General features: G+C 40.2%; 1 protein-coding gene across 1 annotated transcript; it reads right to left on the bottom strand.

Annotated features, from left to right (window-relative positions):
- Positions 1 to 7,588: 7,588 nt before the first annotated feature.
- Positions 7,589 to 20,910, bottom strand: MS4A6A (membrane spanning 4-domains A6A). Its single transcript, XM_032283302.1, is given in 8 exon segments — positions 7,589 to 8,160; positions 9,947 to 10,048; positions 12,043 to 12,246; positions 14,824 to 14,880; positions 17,465 to 17,599; positions 19,285 to 19,445; positions 20,827 to 20,865; positions 20,868 to 20,910. Coding segments are annotated over 8 exon segments (822 nt in total). The 5' UTR covers positions 20,896 to 20,910; the 3' UTR covers positions 7,589 to 8,064.
- Positions 20,911 to 25,673: the final 4,763 nt, after the last annotated feature.

Genomic DNA, 25,673 nt, shown 5'->3' with positions numbered 1-25,673 from the left:
AGTTAAACACACACATCTAGAAAAGGGCAAATACCCTGCTGTTCCCCCTTTGTGATATAGATGGCCAAATCCCACTGAAGCCACATAAATGCTGCAGATGCTGGCAGTATCAAACTGCCTATATGAAGACAGACACAAAATTCCAAATGGAATGTCCCTCACTTAGGTTATGACTGACACTGTAGTAGAAGAGGCACCAGCAGAATGAGCATCTTACATGACTCTACGGTTGTGACCTCAGGAGAATGTAAAATGCCAACTATGAGTCATATATTTTGTATAACTTTCTTTTTTCTAATGTCTTTTTCTTTGATATGAAAATATTAGCCTCTAGAGCATTTCCTCCTCCTCTCCTTTGTGAACAACTTTGTAAATAATTAGAATTGTTTTAATTAAATATTTAATAAAATTCACCAGTGTAACGATCTAGGCCTGAGCTTTACTTGTTGGGAAGGTTTTTGAATACTCTTTTAAATTTTTTACTTGTTATAGAACTACTTTTATTTTCTAATTCTTCTTGGGTCATTTTTGGTGCATGTCTTTCTACCTTTTAAGAAAATTCGTCTAATTGTGTGAATTATTGGCAAAAGTTTGTCCATTATATTTCTCTATAATAATTTTAATTTCTTGGCTGGGCATGGTGGCTCACGCCTGTAATCCCAGCACTTTGGGAGGCTGAGGCAGGCAGATCACCTGAGGTTGGGAGTTTGAGACCAGTCTGACCAACATGGAGAAATCCTGTCTCTACTAAAAAAAAAAAGATACGAAAACTATTTACCTGGACGTGGTGGTGCATGCTTGTAATCCCAGCAACTTGGGAAATTGAGGCAGGAGAATTGCTTGAACCCGGGAGGCAGAGGTTGTGGTAAGCTGAGATCATGCCATTGCACTCCAGCCTGGGCAACAAGAGTGAAACTCCATCTCATATAATAATAACAACAATAATAATAATGATTGTAATTTCTGTAAAGTTGATAGTGATGCCTCCTCTTCCATTCTGACAATGTGTGTCTTCTCTCTTGCATTTGCTTGGTCAATCCAAAGAAAGTTTATCAATTTTGTTGATCTTTTCGAACAACCAACTTTTGGTTTTATTTATTTTTCTACATTATTTTCCTGTTATTCATGTCTTTGGTTTCCACTAGAATCCTAATTACTTTTATATTTCTGCTTACTTTGGATTCAGTTTGCTCTTCCTTTTTTACTTTTTGAGGGAGGTGGCTTAGGCTATTAATTTGAGGCCATTTTTATTTCCAATATAGCCAACTTACAGCTTTAAAGTAATACATTTCCACTTAGGTCCTACATTAGCTGTATCCCATAAATTTAGGTATTTTTAAACAATTTAATTCAAAATATTTTCTAATTTTCCTTGTGATTTCCTTACCCATAGTTAATGGAAATATGAGTGATTTAAATTCCCCTTATTTGGGAAATTTTCACATTCATTTTGGCTATTGATTTCTATTTTAATTCTGTTTTGTTCAGAGAATATATTTTATATCATTTAAATATTTTTAAATTGATTGAGTCTGTCTTGTTTTAATAGCTGGTAAGTTATCTGTATTAGTTTTTTTATGCTATATGATAAATAAATTGTCACCAAGGCTGCAGCTTGATTTAATACAAATTTATGATTTCACAGTTTCCTGGGGTCTGGAGCTGAACATGTTGTGAATAGGTTCTCTGCTCATGATCTCACATGACTGAAATCATGTGATTTCATTGGTGATAGATGTAATATCATCTCGGGCGTAGGGCCCTCATTCAAGCTCATTCGAGGTGTTTGCAGCAGTCAGTCCTTTGCACTCTGGGAGAATGCAGTTTCAATGTTTTGTCCATCAACCGGATGCCTCTTAAGGTCACCCACTAGTCCCTGTCACATAGCCCTTCCCACAATATGGTAATTGCCCTTTTGTGGCCAGCAAGAGAATATTTCTACTGCTTCTCTGACTTCCTCTGCCTCTGACCTCTAGACCCAGCTATAAAGGGCTCATGAGCTTAGGTCAGGCTGCCCAGATACTCTCCCTTTGATTAACCCTAAGTCAATGTATTAGTAACCATAACTATATCTTCAAAAGTCTCTTTGCCATATAGAATAACATAATATTGGAAGTGATATTTCTTGATATTCAGAGGTTTCATTCAAATTTTTGGAGGAAATGATTCAAGGGGAGGGTGAGGGTCATTAACATTTATCTTAAAATTCTGCCTACAGCATGGTCTGTGCTGAATAATGTTCCATGTGCACACTTGAAATGTTTGGGTGTTCTGCAGTTGGTGGGTACAGTGATACGCAGTAGATATTTCAGTTAAGTTGACAGAGTTATACAAATCATTTATTTCCTCCTTGGATCTCTGTCTAGTTTTTCTATGAATAAATAAGAATAGAGTATTAAAATTCAACTATTATTGATATTTTAAAAATTCTTTCAATTCTATAATTTTTGCTTCATATATTTTGGGACTCTGCTGTTAGGTTGCATTAATTTACAGTTGTATCCTTCTGCTACATCGACTATTTTTAAATGCCCCTCTTTGGCCTATAAGCACTTTGGGAGCCTGAGGCAGGCAGATCACCCGAGGCTAGGAATTCAAGACCAGCCTGGCAGTACGATGAAACCCTACTTCTACTAAAAATACAAAAATTAACGAGGCGTCTCGGTGCCTGCCTGTAACCCCAGCTACCTTGGAGGCTGAGGCACCAGAATCACTGGGACCTGGAGGCAGAGGTTGCAATGAGCTGAGATCATGCTCCAACCTGGACAACAGAGTGAGAATCTGTCTCAAAAAATTAATAAAATAAAAATAAAAATTTAAAAAGTAAAATAAAATAAAAATTTAAAAAACTTTTTCTTCTTTTTCTTGCTAGTAATATTTCTTATCTAAGTATGTTTTCTTCGATGTAAATATAGTTATACCAGCTCTCTTATGGTTTGTGTGGTAAATATTCCTTGCATATGTCTGTAATTGTCAGGTTCCAAACTAAGCTTGGGCCTGAGGGAAGCTGGTGGGATAGGTGGCGGGTACCTGAAAGAACACTTGAGGGGCAGTAAGCAGTTGGGACATGCCTTTATTCTCCCTTCTCTAACTTCTTAATAATCTCGGTTATCTCTGTATGCCCACCTGGCAAGTGGTATTGACAGGTGGAATAGAATGTTGGAGTTATGGCAGGACCTGGGGCTGGTGATGCATATGTCCACGCAGTACCAGCTTAACCACACATACTCATTGTCTGAATTCTCCAGCTGTGGTTTGTAAAGCCAAACCATGTACAATATCCACCCCTAGAATGTATTCATGTATGGGAGGGACATCCACAGTGCATAAACATGGAGCCATCAGCTGATGCCAAGGTGAAAAGATTCAGGTTTCACTTTCACTGACTGGCCCCTTAGCTGTCTATATATGCAGCCTTGCCCAGAAACTTATCTGGGTTCCCATAGACGAGTCTACAATCTGCACTGGTGTCTACCAGTGCCAGCACCAGCTGTATGTTGGTGGGGGACCAGTGGATTACCAATTCCACATGTGGCCTCCTGGTCACCTGGTGTCCCCCTAAGTCAGGCACCTCAGCCAGTTCCCTAATTACACACAAAAGGTGTTATATCTTCACCCATCTGCAAACAGTCCTTGAGCCGGAGTGTCTGGGTGGGACTGGGTCAAGCAGCATCATCCTTCTCCCTCTTTGGCATGTTCCAGAATTGCTGCTCTGGGGACAATTGCCTCCACAAAGTTAATAGCACTTCACTGGGTTGCCTATCAATTTTCTTTTGGGCAACCCCAGCCAAAGTCAAATCAATCTACATCTGTGTGCAGGTCATTCACTGGGGCCGCATTTTGTTCCAAGAGATGGTCCCCTGTAGAAGGGAAACCCTCCCCTTTTTAATGGCACAGACTCCCTGGTCCCGCCTACAGCCCTCTGCTTCCCTGAGAGCCACCATGGAAGTAGTCACCTCACATACAGAATGAGGACGGTGGCCAGGGAGCCAAAGGCACTCAGGAGCATAGAGCTCAACACAAGGTCCCTTATGTGGGAAGTAAAGCTTCATCATCTGGCCCTCAGATTGAACATAGCCTGCTGCATACACATCTCCCAGATTACTTGCACCAAATCTGGATACAACTGCCATTACTCACGGTTTCTGGTATTTCTCTGGCATTGTTTCATACCATTCAAATGGCCACCATCAGCCATTCAATTATGGTGTAGTCGCCTTGCCCTGTGCTAATAACCATCTGCTCACTGGCAATTACTGATGAGGAGGGATGAGTCGTAATGGAGGTCAACTTTTCCATTTCAGAGACAGAGTGGGTGATACTGTTGGCTTCCTCATCCCAAAGGCAAGGCATCCAGGCAGGTAGAGGTTTCCCCGAGTGCTGCTAACACTGTTTAATTCCCACAGCTCAGTTGGAGTATAGGCACTGTATGACATGTGCTCTGTCATGGTAGGGGCTCCCTGAGCCCAGCCCTGTGGCCTCAATGGCTGTTCCTGCTCTATTTTCTGATGGACTGCTGGGCAAACCCACAACAGATGTTCTTCCTCCTCAGTATCAGACTAAGCAGGGGCCTCTGAGATAGTGGGCCCAAGCCCGCACTAATGGCAGCCTCTAATTCTCATTACAAGCTGTGTATCTGGGCCTCCAGGTGCTCTGCTTGTGCCTGGAGGTCCTCTACCTGTGCTGCATCCCACAGGGACTGAATGTGCACCTCCTGTAGTACAGTGAAAAATGCCCATCCAACTCTGCTGACACAGGCACACTCTTTCTCAGTGCTCTGTGCTTCCAAGTGCTTCAGTGCCTCCTCCATGCTCACAGGGGACCTGTCCACCACCACCCATGTTTCCACTGGGGCCCATCCTAGCAGCATGACTGCCACCAGATACCACAACCCATGCTGGGGCCACATGGCTGACCTGGGATCACTCAGGGAAGGGCTTGCTCACCTTGGGATCCTACTGACTATGCCAGTTGTTAGGTTCCAACCTGAGCTGGGTTCTGAGGGGAGCTGGTGGACAGGTGGTGGGTGGCTGAAAGAATACTGGAGGGATTGTAGGCAGTTGGGACATGGCTTTATTCTCTCTTCTGTCCTACAGAGTCAGCAGCGCAGTTATATTACTCACAGACATACTGGCTCAAAGCCAGGTATGAGCTCACACAAACAGGTTACATGAAATGGCTACATAATGCCTGGGATTGTGCACCTGCACTCCAAACCTGCTGTGTCATACCATACCAGACGTCTGCCTCGACCTACTCCTGACTGAAGCATAGCCATTTTCCTAACAATAATAATTTTTGAAAAATGCATAGTTTTCTCTCACTGATGACATGTGGAGACACTGTAAAGGACAAAGGTGGCAAGTGCAATTTCCTATGGTCAAGTTAGCTACCTCCAGGGAATTCTCCTGGAGGCACAATTAGCGCCTTGGTTTGCCTTTTTCTATTTTCTTGGGTGGAAAGTTGTTCCTCATAATCACCACAGGGGGTCAGTAGAGTCAATTGGGCAGAAATTAGAAAAGGCCAATTATTCTAAAATCTTTCTCCTGCAAAGGGAAGAGAAAACACGTTTCCTACACAGTCTGAGACACCCTATTTAAAGCATTCTACAGACTTTCTTTCTCTCCCTCTTTTTTCTTCTCTTCCCTCTCTCCCTTCCTTTTTTTTTTCTTTTTCTTTCTTTCTTCTCTCTCTCTTTCTTTTCTTTTTCTTTCTTCTTTCTCTTTCTTTCTTTTCTCTTTCTTTCTTCTTTCTCTTTCTTTCTTTCTTTTTCTTTCTTTCTCTTTCCTTCCTTCCTTCTTTCTCTTTCTTTCTTTTCTCTTTCTTTCTTTCTTTTTCTTTCTTTCCTTTCTTTCTCTCTTCCTTCCTTTCTTTTTTCAGGGTCTCACTTTGTCCACCAGGCTAGAGTACAGTGGCAGGATCATGACTCACTAAGCCTCAACCTCCCAGTCTCAGGTGATTTTCCCACCTCAGCCTCCTGAGTAGCTGGGACTACAGGCATGTGTCACCACATCTGGCTAATTTAAAAAAGTTTTTTTTTTGTAGTGATAGGGTTTTGTCATGTTCCCCAGGATCATCCCAAATCCTGGACTCAAGCTATCTGCCCACCTCAGGCTCCCAAAGTGCTGGGGTTACAGGCGTGAGCCACTGTGCCTGACCCAGACTTTCTTAAAGAAATGAAAGATTTGATGAGTATAATCAGATTCCAAATCTCAGTGATGTATTGGTGTTGACATTAATTTTAGACATAAAGTATGGAAGTGAAAGGGGAAGGAAAGTTGGACTATGGAAGTGAAACCAAACGGAAGTAAACAGACAGTAAAACTCAAGTTCACTGAGCATCGTTCATGTGCCAGATATAATGGTAACTGCTTTGTAAATGTTGTCTCAATACAACTTCTATCTTAAGGCAGGCATCGTTCTCATTTGACTTGGGCTGGAGAGGCATTGCTACTTGAAAGAAGAGATATCACAATGACTGACGTGGCATTGAGGTTGAGCCTAGGATAAAAAGTGGCTTTGAGTGCTGCCTAAAGGTCTGGATGCCTTCTCTGATAAACAAGTCAAAGCTGAAGAGATACCCATGGGAACTTTGAAGACCAGAAGTGTGACTGGATAATCAGTAAAACTTCTGGTATCCAGAGTACTGTGGTGGTGGTGAAGGTATGGTGGCAGGGGTGAGGAACAAAGCTGGAGTGTGAGTACAGTAGATGAATACACCAGTTGTGGGTCCTGGGTCACAATCCTCTCGTGTGGCAGAAGGTGGCATCGTGTGATTGTTAGGGGGGAGGTGGATTTTCAAAGAAAGGACTCTCTCTCTCTCTCTCTCTGTCTCACTCTCACTTGCTCTCTCTCCCCACCTGACACATGCACACAAACACATGTGTTTATCCCCTACATTCTTTTAGTCAGAAGAAGGTATGCTTTACTCTGTGTTCAAATAGTTAGTGCCCCGTATACATCCCTAATTTCATTGTCATCTCTGTTTCCCTAATTTGACATAGTGTCTGGTATCCAATAAGTATCAATAAAAGTTGAATGCCCACAATAGGTAAATAAACAAAAGAAATGGTGTGTGGCAGTGTGGGGTAGGGGGGCGGGTGCAAAGGACAGGGAGAGGCCATAATGAAACAGATTTTGAAGATAAAGCTAAAATCAAAGAATCTGACAGTCCAGTTTTAGACTGGAAAAAAACAGCGGAGAAACGGTCTGGTTATCAAAATATCTGATACAGTGAGTATAGTGGTTCAGAGCAGAGAAACATGACCACATCTTTCAAAGAAATGGAGCTCATGTAAAATCGAAATACTTTCCTTTGTGTGTGTGTGTGTGTGTGTGTGTGCGCGTGCACATGCGTGCGTACACTAAGACTTAACATTTATACACAAACAATTGGTCTTTTCTGAAATAAGAAAATAAGAATGAACTGGTTGTTGCTTCATAACAGATAAATATTCCTGGTTAGCTTTTGTCCACTCATTAGTTTTGTTTGACTATTTGATGGGGAGAAAATGGAGTTCAAATTTGGGTTTATGTCTGTCATAATTGACTTATTCTGTATTTAAAGAAAAAAACAAAAAAATAAGAATTAAAATGAAATATGCACTCAAAGGTTTTATTTTGAAGCTAGCTACTTCCATACACCATGAGGCTTCATCATATGGGTCTTGCCTTTATACACTGACGAGTAAAATACATGCGATAAAACACTAGCACCCATGACAAAGGAGTCTAAACACCACAACGAATCAGTTAACTCCTGTTGACAATTCAGGGGTAAAAAAAAAGTTGCATCCTTTGCTTCACTGTGTTTTTGGAATCATCATCCTGCTTAGTTTTCTGGGAAATGTCTATGACTATTTGACTAGTCTAGTAAATGGTAATTTGCAGGCCTGTGCCTTTGCTGGGTCAATGTCAGGCAAATCAAGAGATCTCCAGTGAACACATGCCTTAAATGATAGTGAAATAATGTTTTTTTTTTTTTTTTTAATGTTCATTACTTTAAAAGCTTACATTTAGGAAACTTAAGTTTGCCTTTTGATAATGGTTAGGTTTTCTGTGTTATCAAGAATTCAATAGTTCTTCATATCCAGGGTCATGAGTCATCTTTGAGGATATGCCAGAATTATTGATGTAACTGTGAGGTAGGAAACGCACACTCTGGAAGAGACAAAGTATGTTAGGTCTTCAGACTTCATTCAGGTTCAAGATAGATGTACATATACCATTTTCTCCAACTGTATACATAGAATTCTTAGTTAATCCAAGGTAAGTAGAGCAGATCACTAGGTTCTTCAAATACTGCAATTTGTCACCCTAGTATTCATTCTATTCCTCTAATAAAATTTTGGAGAAACCAAGGCTTTTTAATTCAGTTAAATAAAGCCATGAGTCCATAGGGGTGGTATCCTATGGAATTTGATTCAACAATACATGTTTAATATATCTTTTAAGAGGAAAAAGAATTTTAAGATCACCAGGAGGAAAAGCAGAGCATAAGACATTCACTGGATCTAGTCACATGTGTAAATGCCCTTTACCGAGTCAATACTAATCAAGAGACTAGCGGTTGTGGCAGAAATTGTTTCTGCTTAGGAGGGAGGCAAGCCAGGTTCTAGTGTCCTCAGCACAGGCACGAACTCATAGCATAATGGCAGGCAAGCCAGGCAAGTCATTTGACCTCCCAGAGTCTCATTCCCTCCATTGACAAAATGGGAAGATGTAACCAGTTGATTTCTCATGTTTAACTTTTTTTATATCCAGTGAACTCTCAGCTTGTCAGCTACTCAACTGCCATCTGCTTTCCTTCTCTGCCTTCCATTACCAGGAAAATGACCTTCCATGTGTATTTCATGGCTGGCTGATATTCCTTCTACTACTCCTTTTTTTCATATATATATATATATATATATATATATATATATAATTGCATTTTAGATTCTGGGGTACATGTAAAGAACATGCAGGACTGTTGCATAGGTACATACATGGCGATGTGGTTTGCTGCTTCCATCTCCATCACCTATATCTGGCATTTCTCCTTATGCTATCCCTCCCCAACTCCCTATCCCCCACTGTCCCTTCCCTAGTTCACCCCTCACAGATCTCAGTGTGTGATGCTCCCCTCCCTATGTCCACGTGTTCTCATTCTTCAACACCCGCTTATGAGTGAGAACATGTGTTGTTTGATTTTCTGTTCTTGTGACAGTTTGCTGAGGATGATGGTTTCCAGGTTCATCCATGTCCCTACAAAGGACATAAACTCATCATTTTTTGTGGCTGCATAGTATTCCATGGTGTATATGTGCCATATTTTCCCTGTCCAGTCTATCATCGATGGGCATTTGGGTTGGTTCCAAGTCTTTGCTATTGTAAAAAGTGCTGCAATGAACATACATTTGCATATGTCCTTATAATGGAAAGATTTATAATCCTTTGGATATATACCCAGTAATGGGGTTGCTGGGTCAAATGGATTTTCTATTTCTAGGTCCTTGAGGAATCACCACACTGTCTTCCACAATGGTTGAACCAATTTACACTCCCACCAACAGTGTAAAAGTGTTCCTATTTCTCCACATCCTCTTTAGCATCTGTTGTCTCCAGATTTTTTAATGATTGCCATTCTAGCTGGCATGAGATGGTGTCTCAATGTAGTTTTGATTTGCATTTCTCTAATGACCAGTGATGATGAGCTTTTTTTCATATGTTTGTTGGCCTTTTCTATGTCTTCTTTTGAAAAGTGTCTGTTCATATTCTTTGTCCACTTTTGAATGGGTTTGTTTGTTTTTTTTCTCGTAAATCTTTTTTAGTTCTTTGTAGATTTTGGATATAAGCCCTTTGTCAAACAATCCTTCCACTACTCTTGGTGACATAGCTAGCTCAACGCAGTGTAGAGATAAGATACACCTAGACAAGATTACGTGAGTACAGCCAGCACACTCACCCCAGAGAAGTCAAAGTGAGCCTGTTTCCACCGCAGCACAGAAGTGAGCACAGCTAGGCAGAATTCTAGCACAGTGCAAATCAGCATCAGAGACAGAGTTCCCTGAAAGTCAAGAAATAAAAAAATTGGTGGCATCTGGGTCAGCCGAAGCCTTCATGCCTAGTTGAGAGGTGACCATAGAGATGAAGACCACCTCAACCATTAGAGAATGAAGTAAGGACACCATCAGGAAAACAAAACTGCTCCTCCCACACCTCACAATTGTCTAAATTCAACTCCTTCACTCATTCACTTCCTTGAGAGGAGAAAGGGAGATAAGTAGTAACTAAATCAACTAATCCACTTCATACACTTCTTTCTTACTTCTTTGAGACATCGATAGTTCTGATGACATTGTCCACTCAGTAAGAAAGCCACGTGGTGCCATAACTCCCAGGACTGAGAATCAGCAGCTCTAATTCTAGCCTCACCTTTACTGCTTAGTAGCTGTGTAAGCCTGGACGAGTCTCTCTCTTTCTCTAGCTCCTGTTTCCTTATGTATGAAATACGTAAACTAACATTTCTTTCTCAGAGATTTGTGAGGATCAAGGAGGTTTTGACTGTGCAAGTCCTTCATAAAATTCAGTATTGACATCCCCATCTATGTGTCTATGTGTCTAGGTATCTGAACCCCTTTGGATTTGTTCTTGGTTTTTGTTGTTTTGTTTTTTCTTTTTTCTTTCTTTCTTTCTTTCTTTTTTTTTTTTTTTTGTGGTGGCTGGAAGCCTTAGAAAAAACAATGAAGGTAGTAAACTTTCAGAGTTGCTAATCACCAACACCAACTCAAAAGGATAGGTTCTATCATTTCCATCCTGAGACATTCTTTGTGCAGAACTGGCCATCTGATAATAAAAGGAAATAATTTGACCACATGAACTTTTGTTTTGTGGCATTTTCACATAGTTAAAGAGAAGATACAACTTGTTTCCATTCCTTAGAAATAGTTCCAGCGAGCAAGATCAACAGAATCTCTCTTATTTCCAATGTAAAATTGTCTCATTGTGAATTTATACTTTATCACTCCCAAATTTCTCCGAAATTTGTCTTCAGAATTTTTCCCAAGGAGAAATTGGCTGTGCCAGGTGTTAATTTGTACTAATTACTGTCAGCCTCATTTACTTGTACTTTTTCTCATTATACCATTACCTTGAGAGCAAGGTCCACTTTATAATGAGTGCTGTACCAGCATGACTGTGACCAGACCTTTCTATCCATCCATCTTCTTGCTGAGTTCTTGTCTTATCTCATTTGTATGATTACAGGACAATAAATATTCTGCAACTGCTTTACTCTTATGTTGCCTGTTTTCCTCACAATGTGTTGCTGACCATGCACATGCTCCTTAATTTTTCAACTTCTGACATACTATTTCTATTAGCCAAATTTCCTTATTTTTCTTCTTCCAAAGAGATTGAATTCTCCTGCAATCGTTCAGTTACACTCTCTGTCTCCCTCTATTTCTTATCTCTTTATTTAATATATCATACTTCTTTCAGCTAAAACGAAAAGCAACAATAATGTCGCATTCTCACCTGATCAGTATTATTTGTTATTGTGATCATTAGGAGAAGCCCTTACCTTCTAACCCCATATTTCCTATTCTCTTTTTCTTAGTATTGAATCTGGTGTCTTCTCAAACCAAATAAACTCCTTACCACACACACATACTAGGTTTCCTTGTTGGCATATTCTGATCATCTAGGTCTTTCTGCTCTGTTTCCATTCTTAATACACCATTCCATGTACCAAGATTCTCAATTTGACAAACTCATATTTTAACTTTCCAAAATTGGATTAGTTTGATAATTAAGAAACTCTACAAACAATAAGTTAAAAGTTTTTCATCATCAACCTTATTTAACATTTTCAATTTTACTCTATTAGTATGTAATCCCCTTAATCTCATCCATGTAGTCCCCTTAGATTAATATAACCTTGGCCTTCCCCCTATATGCCCAAACCAGAACAACAGAGAGATTTTCAAAAGAAGGAATAACAAGAAATCAAGGCTTTTGACTACCTCATGAAATTAGAACGTCCCATCTAAAAATACTTACAGTCAGACTGGCTTTAGCTGTATAGCAGTAGGAGGTATCAAGTGGATCATAATGGTAATAATAACTGCTGGTTGGCATATTATTTTTGTCCAACTCACACTGCAATAAGGCAGGATTTAAGGCAGCCAGGTTGACAGACAGGAGAATGAAACCCATGAGAGCAGACAGAGCGCTCAGAATGCTTCCAGCCTGGCTGCCGTGTACCTGAAAGAGAAATGCTAATGAGCCAGAATCTCTCTTATACATCTTTGCCATTAAGTTGTTAAGTTATTCCCTTATGTGTCTCCTCAGGAGGTCTGGGGTTGATCATTTGTTGCTATATGCCTCTCCAGTGCCCAGCAAAAATCTCGGATTCTCCGAGGTAAATCTTGGCTGAATGAATGAATATATGAACTAGTTCCCCTTAAGTGGGACCTCAGTGATGCGGTAGAGAATGTTACTCTTTTAAATTCTTTCTCTGGGACAGATAGTAGGGTCTGCATGAGGCTTTGTTTGCAACATTACCAGGAGAGCATGACCCAAAGCAAAGGTGGCAATGTACCAGGTGCAGTTTTTCTCTTACTCAACTCAGAAACCCTTGGTGGAAGCATCAGCCACACAGAAAAAGTAGATAATTTATTATCATGGTGCAAAAGTAATTGTGGTTTTGCCATATGTGAAAAATCACAATTATGTTTGCATCAACCTAATAGTTCACGCTTGCATGCCCATTTCCTCTCTCAAAAGCACACCTCTCAAACATGAGTGAGAGGGTGGTTCTAAGTCTCAGGCAGGCCCTGTAACCTGGGTGGGCATATGATTGGCCACATAGAAGGCAGCATGGGATGGCTGTAGACAGAGGACTAGGTGCAGGCCCAAGGATGGTATAACGTGTGGAAGGCAGCAGAAGTAGAAAAAAAAGGTCTGGACTGCAGGTCAGAATATTGAGGTCACAGTACTAGGCCTGTCTCAGCTTATTCCCTTGGATACTCAGTTCCTTGGTTTTATTTCTCACTCTGGTTCTCACTTCTACATTGATGAAGTGAAGGGAATAAATAAACATCTCAGAAGTGACTTCCTTTCTACTAAAACTCACACAGAAAAGAGAATTGAGCTAAGAGCATTCTGAAAGCTACAGTTATAGGTAGGCAGCCTCCAGGGCACACCCCACAGCTGTACAGTAGAGTGCTAGTTAATCCCACATGGGCACTTCTTCTTTTAGGAACTCACCAGTTGATGCTTTGGGACCCTGATTTCCCAACATAATGACTAAAGCGTATACTCCTGGGGCTCCTAGTAGCCAGTGGTAGTCCTGATACCCAGAGTATATATTTCTTAGAATAAGCTAGATTCGCCTTGAGACGGCACTCTTCTGCAATCTCAGAAAGGGCTGGTACAATGTGTGACAAGAGGGGAACTCACTAAAGCCTGGATGTCTCTGGTGAGTCTGAGCCCACCCTGAGACCATATCCTGCATCCTTGAGCTTCCTGCCCATTCACTGTGGGATTGTTCTCTGGGGTAAGAGGCCAAGATAGTTCCTCCTAGAAGTTTGGAAACAATACCCTTGTGCCAGGCTATACTCAGTATTGTTGCCAATAGTCACACTGACTATTTATATTTAAAGTAAAATTAAGTGAAATTTTTATTCAGTTGCACTATCTAGATTTCACACCATTGATAGCCACATGTGATGGCAATATTGTACGTACAACTGTGGTGCATTTTCATCATTATAGAAAGTTACATTTCATTTCCATCATCATAGAAACTTACATTGAACAGCACAGATCTAGTTAGTCGTGTGGAGTCTAACTGAGGGTTCCAAATAATGATATCTAAATACTGATGAGAAAAAGAAAGAATTGGCATTTTTTTTTTCTGAGCACTCTCTCTCACTTCCTTGCTTCCTTTGGGAGATTATTATAGTCAGAGACTTCAAATTGAGTTTCTGTGCAATTGCATTATATGACATCCTCTCACATAATCGCCAATATCAACCCCTTGAGGGATAACAGATTGATTGAAGACTTAATGAAACTTTAAAGACAAGAAATGCTCCCCATAATCCAGCCTTTCTCTCTCTGCCACTTCCAACTCTAGTTTTTGCTGGAATAAGGGATTAAAAACAGGTAAAGTTGACTAAGGACAACTTTTTAGGGTGCTAGAATTTATACACAAACAAAATAACACTTCTGGTGAGATACATGAAAGAATACACTCAGCCAGCACTACCCAAAATTATTGAAGTCCTCAAGGAAAAGGAAAATCTGAGAAAGTCTAGAGGAGCCTGACGAGACCTCAGGACTAAATGTAATGTAGCGTAATGTAGCAGCCTCTGTGTACACCTCTGTGTATTATGTAGTAGCCTACTTTGGATACTTCACAGGAACAACACTTCAACTCATTTTTTTTAAAGGTTGTAACACCTGGGCTTAAACAGTGAAACCCAACAAATAGACCTCTTTATAACATTGTCAGCTTCCTTGCCATTGAAAACCTGAATTTGAAGGCCAATTATCACAAAAGGACATCATAAACAAGCACAATTTTTCTGTGACACATTCTTCGGCATGGGCAGAGGGAATATTGTAATTCTCTGAATGCAGACTTTGATGTACAATAATTGGAGAAATGTGCTCTCAACAAGGATACAGAGGATCCAGGCCCAGCTCCTAATTCCAACAACAAACTGCTCTGCAACTGAGTTTTCAGCTTTTGAAAGTAGAAAGACTGGCCTTAATGAGTCCTGTCTAAGTTTTATTTTGATCCATTCGATTGTGAGTTATAGTTCTCAAACTCACCAAAGACATGGTTAACCGTTTCTCTGTGGTGATTGATAGAGAGCCAGCGATGATAAACTAAGATAAAAGAGAAAATAATCAGGTCAGTTTTTACGTGCAGAGTAACTGTGATGTCACTATCACAATGTTCATAGAAAACTGTCGTGAGAAAGACTATCATGAATCAATAAGGTAAGAATCATTTAAAGACATAGATTTGTCTCTTTTTCCCATATAACATTCAGATAGTATCAGAAAAAAAAGATAGCAGAAATATATCCAATAAACAAAACGAAGACCTTAAAAGCCAGGAAATAATTTTGTTTTCTTAATAAAAATGAGGCAATTTTGGTGTAAGATGTTCTCTAGAAAAGAACATAAAAGCAATAGTATTAAAAGAGAAAAGAATTGGGGGAATCATGTGGGTATTGTCCTTCATTATATTGATGCGATATATCACATTTATTGATTTATATAGGTGTTGAGAAACATTAAGTTTACCCTCTCCCTTGTGGAGAATACCTTTTAGTTTGCAATTAGTGGGAGGTGGGTAACAGCTGCCTACTTGGTATATTTTTGAGTTATGAGTAAATTCAGAACACCTGTTTATTAATAAGAATCACCTGTTCAAGAGAGAATAAATACATGGATGAGGATCTGCTCAGGGCCTTCAGCCTGGAATGCTGAGGCTTTCAGCTTGAGAGGCTGCTGGCCCCCCCGGTAGATCCACTGTGTTGTTCTATGTGGGTGTCTGCCTCTCATTACCTTAAATGCCACCTGGGTGGGGTCTCCCAACTAAGCTGGTACTTGGCATGTAGGTTGAACCATTCTTGCACCCCTGGAATAAATATCACTTTATCATGGTGAATGATCCTTCTAATATGCGGTTGAATTCAGTTTGCTGGTATTTTGTTGAATATTTTTGCATCAATGTTCATTAGGGATATTGACCTATAGTTTTCTTGTAATGTTCTTGTCTGGCTTTGGTATTAGGGTAATGCTGGCCTTTATAAAGTGAGTTTGAAAGTATTCCTTCCTCTTCAATTTTTTGGAAGAGATAGAGAAGTGTTGCCATTAGGTTCTTTAAAAAGAAAGTAAAAGATGGGAGAAGTTAACAGATATGGGAGGTCAGAGACATGAATCTTACATTGCTGGCACCCTAGCTTAAGGTAAAATGGTCAATGAGAAGAGATGGAAAGACAAGAATGAATGGCAGAAATCCTTCAAGGCTGTGTTTAAAAAATCAGACATTGTTTTCATCCTTTAAAGTATTCGTGACCTAATGAATTTAGAGCCATTAAGAAACAGACAATTCTTTGACAGTTAAAAAAAAAGGAGGGGCAAAATCCAAAGAAAAGTTATGATTTCTGTGACCCAGGCAGTTAGTTATGTGTCTTTATAAACAAATGGCAAGTCTTTAAAAAAAAATGGACTAGATGCCTCTCCAGTGGTGGACTGTGCTTAGTGACTTGTTTTGAAAGAGTATAGAAAGAGGAGAAAAAACAGTAGTAATTTTACAGAGGAGAAACCTGGAAATACTACCCTAACCACATGATTAAGGTTAATTGTGGCAGTGACATTATATTGGTAGCATGACCCTTGCTACGACTTGACGAAATGGTGCTTTACCTAGTTCAAACATCAAAAAAATCAAACAAACCCAAATGTATAGGAACATTCTATACAAATCTCAGCCAGCACTACCCAAAACTATCAAAGTCCTCAAGGAAAAGGAAAATCTGAGAAAGCCTAGAGGAGCCCGAGAAATCATCATGATGAAATATAACATAGTGTAATGTAGTAGCCTTGCATGGATGTTGGAACCGAAAAAGGTCATTTGGGGAAAGCTGGTGAAATCCAAATCCAAATGTAAGTTTAGTTAATAAGAGAAGAAAAATAGACAAGACACACAAAAAGGTGGACTTCTTGGTGCATCAAATAAGCAAATGTAAGAAAAACAAATAGCTACTGAACTGAAGGAAAAAACATCTATGAAAGAGAAGCTTAATTATGAGAAAGCATCAATCCAAGAGGAAGCAGTTCTCTGAGAAAAGGACTATTAAGTCCTTTTGAAACCCCAGACCTGCAGCTATTTCAGAGGAATTTCCAGGCCATCACTGAGGTGTAGATATCTACTCAGCCTTCCCTGGGAGTCAGTCAGTGCAGTAAAAGTATTTTCAAAATGCTCAGCAATGTAAGTTCTCCTTCCTCCATGATCCCCATAAGCATGGGGGGATCACAGTGTGGTTTCTCTGTGAGTGTATGATGTCTTCCATTGACACTCTTTTTTTTTTTTTTTTTTTTTTTTTTTTTATAAAACATTCTTTCCCAACTTAATCCTAATTCATGGATTTTTTCCCCCTAAATCTGGAGAGAAGTCACTAGCTTCATCATAGCTCAAGATGATAAGATGAAAAATAAGATGATTTTCAAGAGAAATGCTTATTTGAGTCTGACAAGAAATTGATCTGAAATCAGACAACTCCTGTCATTCTACCCTACTCAATCCTCCCAGAACTACACACACAGGAGAACAAGTTTCACCATTGACTCCTTGGTTCTGGCAGATCAAACCCAGCAATATGGCAGGTGGAAAGTCTAAGCTATTAGCATCTTCCTCCCATCTTCGCTCCATCCTGCCCTCCTCAGAAACTCTACTCACACACAAGGGTCCTATGAATGGGTAAGCGGACTTCAGCAGCGTAGAAATCACTTGATTAAAATTTGGAGTGAAAGAGGCAGATGCCAAAATAATCCCCAAGCTCAACACCTTTATGCCACACAAGATCTGGATAGTCTGTGGGAAGAGAAAGGGAAATTGAGGATTAAAGCCAGCATTTGTAAAGACTGAGCCTTTTTGCCTCTCCCACAGTGCTAATATATTATCACTTTCTGCAAGATCCCAAGGATACAAACCCTGTGGAAACTCTGGAGTGAGAAATATAAAAAGACATCCTGGAGGGTGTGCTGCTCTGCCACAGAAGCCACAGTCTCGGGTGTCTAGCAGGTGCTCAGCAAGGTTTCTGGCATTTCTGCCTCTCAGGCCCTGGTCTGCTCATGACCCCTGCTTCTAGCTCACAGCAGCTGCTGGGATCTTCTTTCCCAGCTCTCAGGACCTCTGAGTCCATGACTAGTGGATTGTCTTTCTACCTTTCTGGAAACAGGGGTGCCTGAAAGCCCCACATTCTCTGCAGTATTGGCAGTGCAGAAGTCCCTCCCCTCATCCCCCAGACTTCACTGGACATGGAGCTTGGCCCTCTCTGGTCACCTTCTTGGAAACTGCAGTCCACAACCCTGTAACTGAAGTTCTGGAAGCTCTTTTTTTTTTTTTTTTAAACTTTTAAGTTCAAGGGTACAAGTGCAGATCTTTATATAGGTAAACTTGCATCATGAGGGTTTGTTGTACAGATTATTTAATCACCCAGGTATTAAGCCTAGTACCCATTAGTTGCTTTTCCTGATCCTCTCCCTCCTCCCACCCTCCACCCTCCGAAAGGCCCCAGTGTGCATTGTTCCCTTCTATGTGTCCATGTGTTCTCATCATTTAGAGGCCATCACCCTTAGCAAACTAACACAGGAACAGAAACCAAATACTGCATGGTCTCATGTATAACTGAAGCTCTGTCTTAGGAGGCAGTTTCCTTCCTGGCATTCACCTCAGAGATTACAGCTCTATTATCATTTACCAAGAAGTTTTCTAGACCTTATGTAACATGAGCCTCATAGAAACCCACAATTGTACATGAGGCAAAGAAACCAGTCCCACCAGGTCCTGAAACCCAGTCAGACAGAGGGCCCCACCTCAGATCATATAAGTGCAGAGGCAATTCTAGAAACCAAAACTCTGTATTTCCCTCCCAGTCCAATACATATCCCTTCTTTCTCTCCTTCCTTCATGCAATACAGCTTCTTTCATAAATTCTGGATGAGAGGAAAGACAGACAAACCAAAGGTGAATATCATTTCCGTTCTCAAAAAGGTAAGGAGAAAAGAGGAAAATGAGGTGTATTTTTTCTGTAATTTGCAGTGAGGGGAAAATTCTTTGCAAAAATCAGTGTTAATTATTAAGCACACAATTGTGAAATACATATATATATATGTATATATATTATATAATTACATATTATAGATATGTATATATTTATGTGTATATATACACACATTTATATAAAATACGTAATTATTTACCACCACTACTTTTGTAAAAGAAAATTAGAGAAGTACTGTGTTGTAAAAACACAAAAACAACAACAGAAAATCAATTCCCATATTCAGAATAAGGGAAAAAAACATTTTAAGACAACCTCTTATGGAAAAGTTCTGCAATCGTTTTCTCCAAGTGGTTTCTACCCTGGACTCGCTCTGGCAAAAATGAAGGGTCTAAGAGTCTCTACACTCACAACAGCTACCCAGTCCCAAGATACACATCATCCCTTGGAACTTCCCCCAACCCACCTCCAACACGTCCTGAATTAAATTTACCCCAATAACTTTGACTTCTGCCTGTAGATATTTTTTCAGGCTATCCTGCCCCTGGTTGGTGGCTGCAGGTTTCTCTGCTTGGGAGAAGTTGATGACATTTGATGGGAGCACTATGATGGTCTTATTGGGAACAGGTTGTGATGTCATGATGGTGCTGCCAACTATGGAAGAAAAAATAGATTTAGCTCTTAAAAAGTACAGAGCTCCCTGGTTCTGGCTCCAAAAACTGTAAGTCAGTCTACCATTTAGTCCAGGCTTAGCCTGTCCATTAGAGAAAGAAACTGATAGTATAGAACAGTGAAAACCACACAACCTTGGTTTCATGAGGATTTTTCCATCATGTTTGACACAGTCCATTACAGATAATAAACACATCACAGGGTGGCAGCAACATCAATTTTGAGAGGCCCAATGTCCAGAATCAAATGGTCACACAAAATTTGCAAAATGCAACAATCTCCCTTTCCCCAGTCCTACTGACAATGACTGTATTGCCATATATTTGATGAATTTTGAGACTAATAAATGAACTCTGCTTATTTATTTTTTGTCTAATCATACTATTTATTAGCATTCATCTTAGATATGTTTATCATATTTTACTAGACATGTTTTTAGTTTATCCTGGAGTTCTTTCAATCCTTACAACAGCTTTGCATCTAAGTTAGTAAAAACATGTAATAAATAAGAAAATTCAAAGAAAGTTTAAGCTATGAACACAAATAGTATACATGTTGTATAAATGCATGGCCTAAAATTAATGATGAAGAAATATTTGCAGTTACCCTTATTGTTCAACCCTGTTCACACAGCTGGGAAGCTCTAAAGCCAGTCTTGGATCCCAGCTTTCCTTGAGTGTGAAGCCTCTGCGTAAATCTCTACATCATTCTACCTCTTCCTGCTTTTACACCTGGCAATGCCAGCCTGTTTACTCAGGCTGAAAAAGCAGCTGCATGCAGTGGTATGAAAACAAGTCTTGGAGTCATCTCACATAGGTTCGTGTCCTTGATCCTCCCCACTTTTTAGCATAAAGACCAATAGGCTGTGATATTTGTTGCTGAGCTCACTTGGATCCCTTTTCACGGCACCATTCTCAGCCCACAGATTGCCTGGTTTACAAATGGTCCAAAAACATTTGAAGAGACCAGAGCTCTTCTCCTGTTAATTACACAACCTTAGGTAAGTGACTCACTGAGTTCATGCAATAAGAATACAGCAGAAACAGAGTTAAAAACAGATGCTCCTTCCATTTGCCCACTCTATTTTCAAAATGCTCTAGTGTCTCTTAACTGCTGTCAAGGAGTTTCAAGTCAAGTTACTCCTCTAATGAGGTCACAGCAAGGAAATGGTGAGATGAGAAAAGTCTTTCAGCATTACTTACCTGTGCCCCTTGGTTCCAGCTGAGTCTTCAGAAGCTCCCAAGAGGTTTAACTCTGGGTTCTCAGACCATCCCACCAATGCTTTCTACATACCTTCGTCTTCCGAAAGTCATCCACCCTTCCTTATTCCAGTGTTTGCAGCTATACAGGATGTGATACTTACAGATTGTAGATTTGTGAAATGTGCCTGCACTTCCTTTCTGTAAACTTCTAGCAACTTCACAAAAATCATTAAAAGAAACAACTTATGACTGGGAGAATTCATGAATCACAGAGATTTATGTGTGAACTGCCACTTAGAGATGTACAAGTTACCTGTTATTAGGCCAGTCTGGTCTTAGAGCCTCATTTTTCTAATCTGTTAAATAGAGGAGCAATACCAACGCTGGAGAATTGTCACAAAGATGAGCAAAAATATTTATAAAAAGCCTATGCTGCTTTGAGGCATTCAATAATATGTAACTAATAATAGCAATATTGCTAGTAATCATAATAAACACAAACAACAATATTCCATTGTATACAACTAACCATAATAATAATAACAGCAATAATGATTATATTTTTAAGGAACATTCAATAATATATAACTAATAATGATAATATAGAACATAAAAAATCTTTAAAAAATTTATATATATGCATATCTGTGTAGTTTGTTTGTTTTTTTCTAATTCCTCAAGCTCTTGGCAAGCTGAAAGCAGCCTTTCAACCCTCCTTCCCAACTGCTGCCCACCCTAAAGTCACCCTCCTCCTCTGGCTACTCTTTCTCTAACAACAGATCTTTGCCCCCCGGAAAGGCTGGGCCCTTCTAGGGATGTTTTGAAACAGAGAAGAACAAATGGGAACGACTCAGCAGGACCTAAATGAATTCAGCAAACTCATATGTGGGCTGGTTTTGCGAGGACAGAGCCACTGTGCCCCTTCAAACCGTTCGGTGGCGTTCTTTGGAAGCTGACTTTAATGTATCAGGCAAGGAAACCAGAGCCAGACAGAACAATGGCAAAGCCCCACCCTGCAAGGCTCCCTTCCCCTTTTTTTTTGGCGGGGTCAGGGAGCTGGCAGAATGAACCCAGAAACACAACCTGAACCCCATCACTGTCACTTCAGAGGGCCATGGGTTCTGAACTTAATTCCACACATAACTCTTCTGTTGAAGAAAGGAGTTACCAAGCACCATTTAGAAGGCTGGATTAGTTCCCAGGGTCTGAATGACCCAGACATTACAAAATATAATTGGCTTATCTTAATTTCTAACAATAAATCTGAGAGGGGGAGTGAATTTACCCAGAAAGCCTGGGGAGATGGGCAGAATCACTTCCAACCTCGCTCATCTGAGCTCCTGGTGCCCCTTCCTCCTTTGCGGAGTGCCAGCTGTGTTTCCTATGGGTGCTCTGCATCTCTGTCACTGTCACAGCACTTATGAAATAGTGGAGTGCAGCTCTCCTCCTGAGCTTTGATTAAGAAGGAGCCCAGCCTCTTCAGGAGCGATCACACCCCATTTCCCTTCAGAGGAATGTGTTAATAAACCAGTTAGAGTTATCTATCCAAGCAAAGACTCCCTCTCCACTCTGTTTTCCTCTCTGTGTTATTTAATTTAAAATGATTTCTGAGTTTTAAGGATTATGTGAGACAACACATGTAAGGTGCTTAGCTCAGAACCCTACAGAATTATGGCCTAAAAGTGGTCTGTTGACTGTCTTCCTCTCCCAGCCTCCTCCTTTTTTTCTGTTTTGGCTTCAGTAAGCTCCTAACAAAACTCCTCTCTTGTCTTTCAGCTTACATTCATTCAGCCTTTTACATTCTCAGTTTTTTCCAGAGTCTGAACTCTACCAACCTAACTAGAAGGGAAAACACTGATATGTCGATAACACATTCTGATTAATAATCTAGGACATGTTACTCAAATAAGCTGCAATGCCCTTTCGGACTGGGTAATTGTTTGTGGTAGGCGGTTATCCTGGGCACTGTAGGATGCTCAGCCGACTCCCTGGCCTATGCCAGCACAACCCCACCCTGTGTGTAACAACCAGAAACATCATCAGATATTGTCAAATGTCTCTTGATGGCGGGAGAACAAAATCCCCTCACATCCATGTTGAGAACCACTGACCTAGGAGCAAAAGGCTTTTTGTGTGTTCTGTGTAAAGGCAGGTGTGTGAGAAACAAAACAGTATTTTCTTTAAATCAATTTCTAAACTTTTGTTAAAATTTTAAATTGTGATATAAAACACATATAATTCATTATCTTAGCCACTTTTTAGTGTACAGATCACTAGTATTCATTATGTTCACATTGTGAACATAATGAACAGACCTCTAGAACTTTCTCATCTTGCAAAACTGAAACTCTATACGCCTTGAACAACTACCCCTCTGCTTCCTGCTCCTAGTCCCTGGGAACCACCGTCCTACTTTCGGTTCCCTATTCGCTCTGTGTCTACTTTGGATTCCTCATATGAGAGGAATCATAGAGTATTTGTCTTTTTGTGATGGCTTATTTTACTAGCATGAAATCTCCAAGTTTCATCCGTCTTGTAGTACATGATAGGATTTCCTTCTTTTGTAAGGCTGATGAATGTTTCATTGTAGATCTATACTACATTTTCTTTATTTATCCATTGATGGACATTTGGGTTGCTTCCACCTCTGGCTATTATGAATAATGCCACAATAAATATGAGTGTACAAATATCTTTACAAGATCATGCAACTCATAGATATTTCTTTCTTTTCCTTCCTTCCTTCCTTCTTTCTTTCTTTTTTTTTTTTTTCAGACGGAGTCTTGCTCTGTCGCCCAGGCTGGAGTGCAGTGGCACAATCTAAGTTCACTGCAACCTCTGCCTCCTGGATTCAAGCAATTCTGCCTCAGCCTCCCAAGTAGTTGGGATTACAGGCGCCTGCCACCACACCCAGCTAATTTTTGTATTTTTAGTAGAGATGGGGTTTCACTATGTTGGCCAGGCTGGTCTTGAACTCCTGACCTGATGATCTGCTTGCCTCCGTCCCCTAAAGTGCTGGGATTACAGGTGTGAGCCACAGCGCCTAGCCAATATTTTAATACTTTAAAGTTAGTTTCTGGAGATTTATTGTGTTCCTTTTGTTGGGCCATGTTTTCTTGCTTCTCTGCATGTCTTGTGCTCTTTCATTGTGAATTGGGTATTTGAAAAAAAATCACCGACCTTCTCCAGTCATTACAAACTGACCTCATGTAGTAGAAGACCTTTACTGATTAGCATAGCTAGAGATTCTAGAGGGCCCTTCAAACTTTTTCTGGGTGTGTGTGTGTAATTTTCTAGTAAAAGAATTTTGCCTGCTTCTTCCTCTTTCTTCCCCTGGTGTCTGCCTGCAATACTGCAATCTCCCTAGTGCTGAAACAGGGTGTTTGCCTTTGCTCTCAGAGGCTCACAACATGGCATTCAACTCTGCACTCCACAAGACAGAAACCAGTGTCTTGGACAACCCCCCTGCCTCACCCCCTACAACCCAAAAAACCCCCAGAATCCTGAACTCACGGTCTACTCCTCTTGCTTCTCTAAAGGAGAATCTGGGACTTTAATGTTTTCTGTAGATCAAGTCGCCTTGTGCCAGGGTGAGACAGTGGCTGGGATGAGTAAACTGCAACAACATTTTCTGCTCATTTTGACGCATCTTTTCCCGGCTTTGCACTCACCTGAGGTGCTGCAACTTCCTAACTAGTTTCTGGAGTTCTCACAAAGGCAATGTAGTTCATTCATTGTTGTCAAGTCAGTCTCTCTATGGGGAAATGAAGGCCTAAGGCTCCTATTCCACTACTTGCTGATGGCACTCAAGTTAATTTCCTATTACTAGGTCCTATCGTGCTGAAAGGTCATCTAGTTATCCCAAGTTCCCATGGCAGAGCTCAAAAACAGATGTTCATGTTTGACAACAAGGGCATTGTAGAGAAATTCTGGTGTTCTTCTAAGTATACATACAACTCTCTGTGCACATTCTCCACAAACTACCTCTTGTTCCTGCAGGTCTGTGGGCAAGTCTGTCTCTCTGGCCTTTCTAGTTCCAAGGATCTCTCCTTACAGAATAAGAAGGCCTTAACTCTTTGGACCCAAAACAATTATTTGGGCTTTTGTTTCCTAGCTAGCTCCGTTTCCTAGGTCCCATCTGCATCTCAGTTTTCATTTCCCACTCTCCAACTCTCTCCTTCAAGACCAGGGGCATCTTCTATTTCCTAAGGACATCTGTGCTTCTCTTAATTATCATGTTATCTCCCCCATTCCATGACACCTCTCATACCCCATACACTAGGAACTCTTCTGATACATCTTTCTGAAGCACTTACCATAAAATCTGTAGTGAGATGTTATTCTTTGGATTGCTAGAAAACAAAAACTAGAAGTGAGTAAATAACATCTCCTTTTCCCTTCTCCCTTAGTATATTCCTCTATCTCCTTCACTTATCTCTCCCTTTGCATATATTATCTTAAGAAAAGAACTAAGAAAGTCCTAAATGGTTGGAATTGAGAAGAAAAAATTTTGTGCTTGTAAGAATTTTAATTTTCCTTGTAATCTCCAGTGAATAAATTAGTATTGGGCAACAGGAGTCTTCAGCTGAAAACACAGCTTGGCAACTATTTCACCATTTAAGGGATTCGGAGAAGGAAGGACTAATATCAGCATAAGCTACTTCATGAAAGTGACTGTAACTTCTCATACATACACGAGAAGTTTCTTCCTATAATGGAGGAAAAGAAGGATGTATGAAAGAAAGAAAGGAGGAAATGCTGTCCTCAGACTGACAATTAAGTAGAAGTGAAGTGTGCAGGTTCTTTGTGAGGAGGAGGAAACAACAGCTAGAAAGAGTCCTCTGGCTCTGATTGATCTCTGCAGGCATGTCCATGTTTCTAACAAGATAAAACCTTATTTGTTATATGAAGAATAGACTCAGATCCATTCCTTTCTATTTGTGTCTCATACATTATTTGGTATATTTAATAGTTTATATCTGAAAGTGTCTTGAAACATCTCTGTCCA

This window comes from Sapajus apella, unplaced genomic scaffold, assembly GCF_009761245.1.
Source record: "Sapajus apella isolate SASKATOON/1434 unplaced genomic scaffold, GSC_monkey_1.0 scaffold14, whole genome shotgun sequence".
Classification (NCBI taxonomy): Eukaryota; Metazoa; Chordata; class Mammalia; order Primates; family Cebidae; genus Sapajus; species Sapajus apella.
This window is presented reverse-complemented; position numbering and strand designations above follow the sequence as displayed.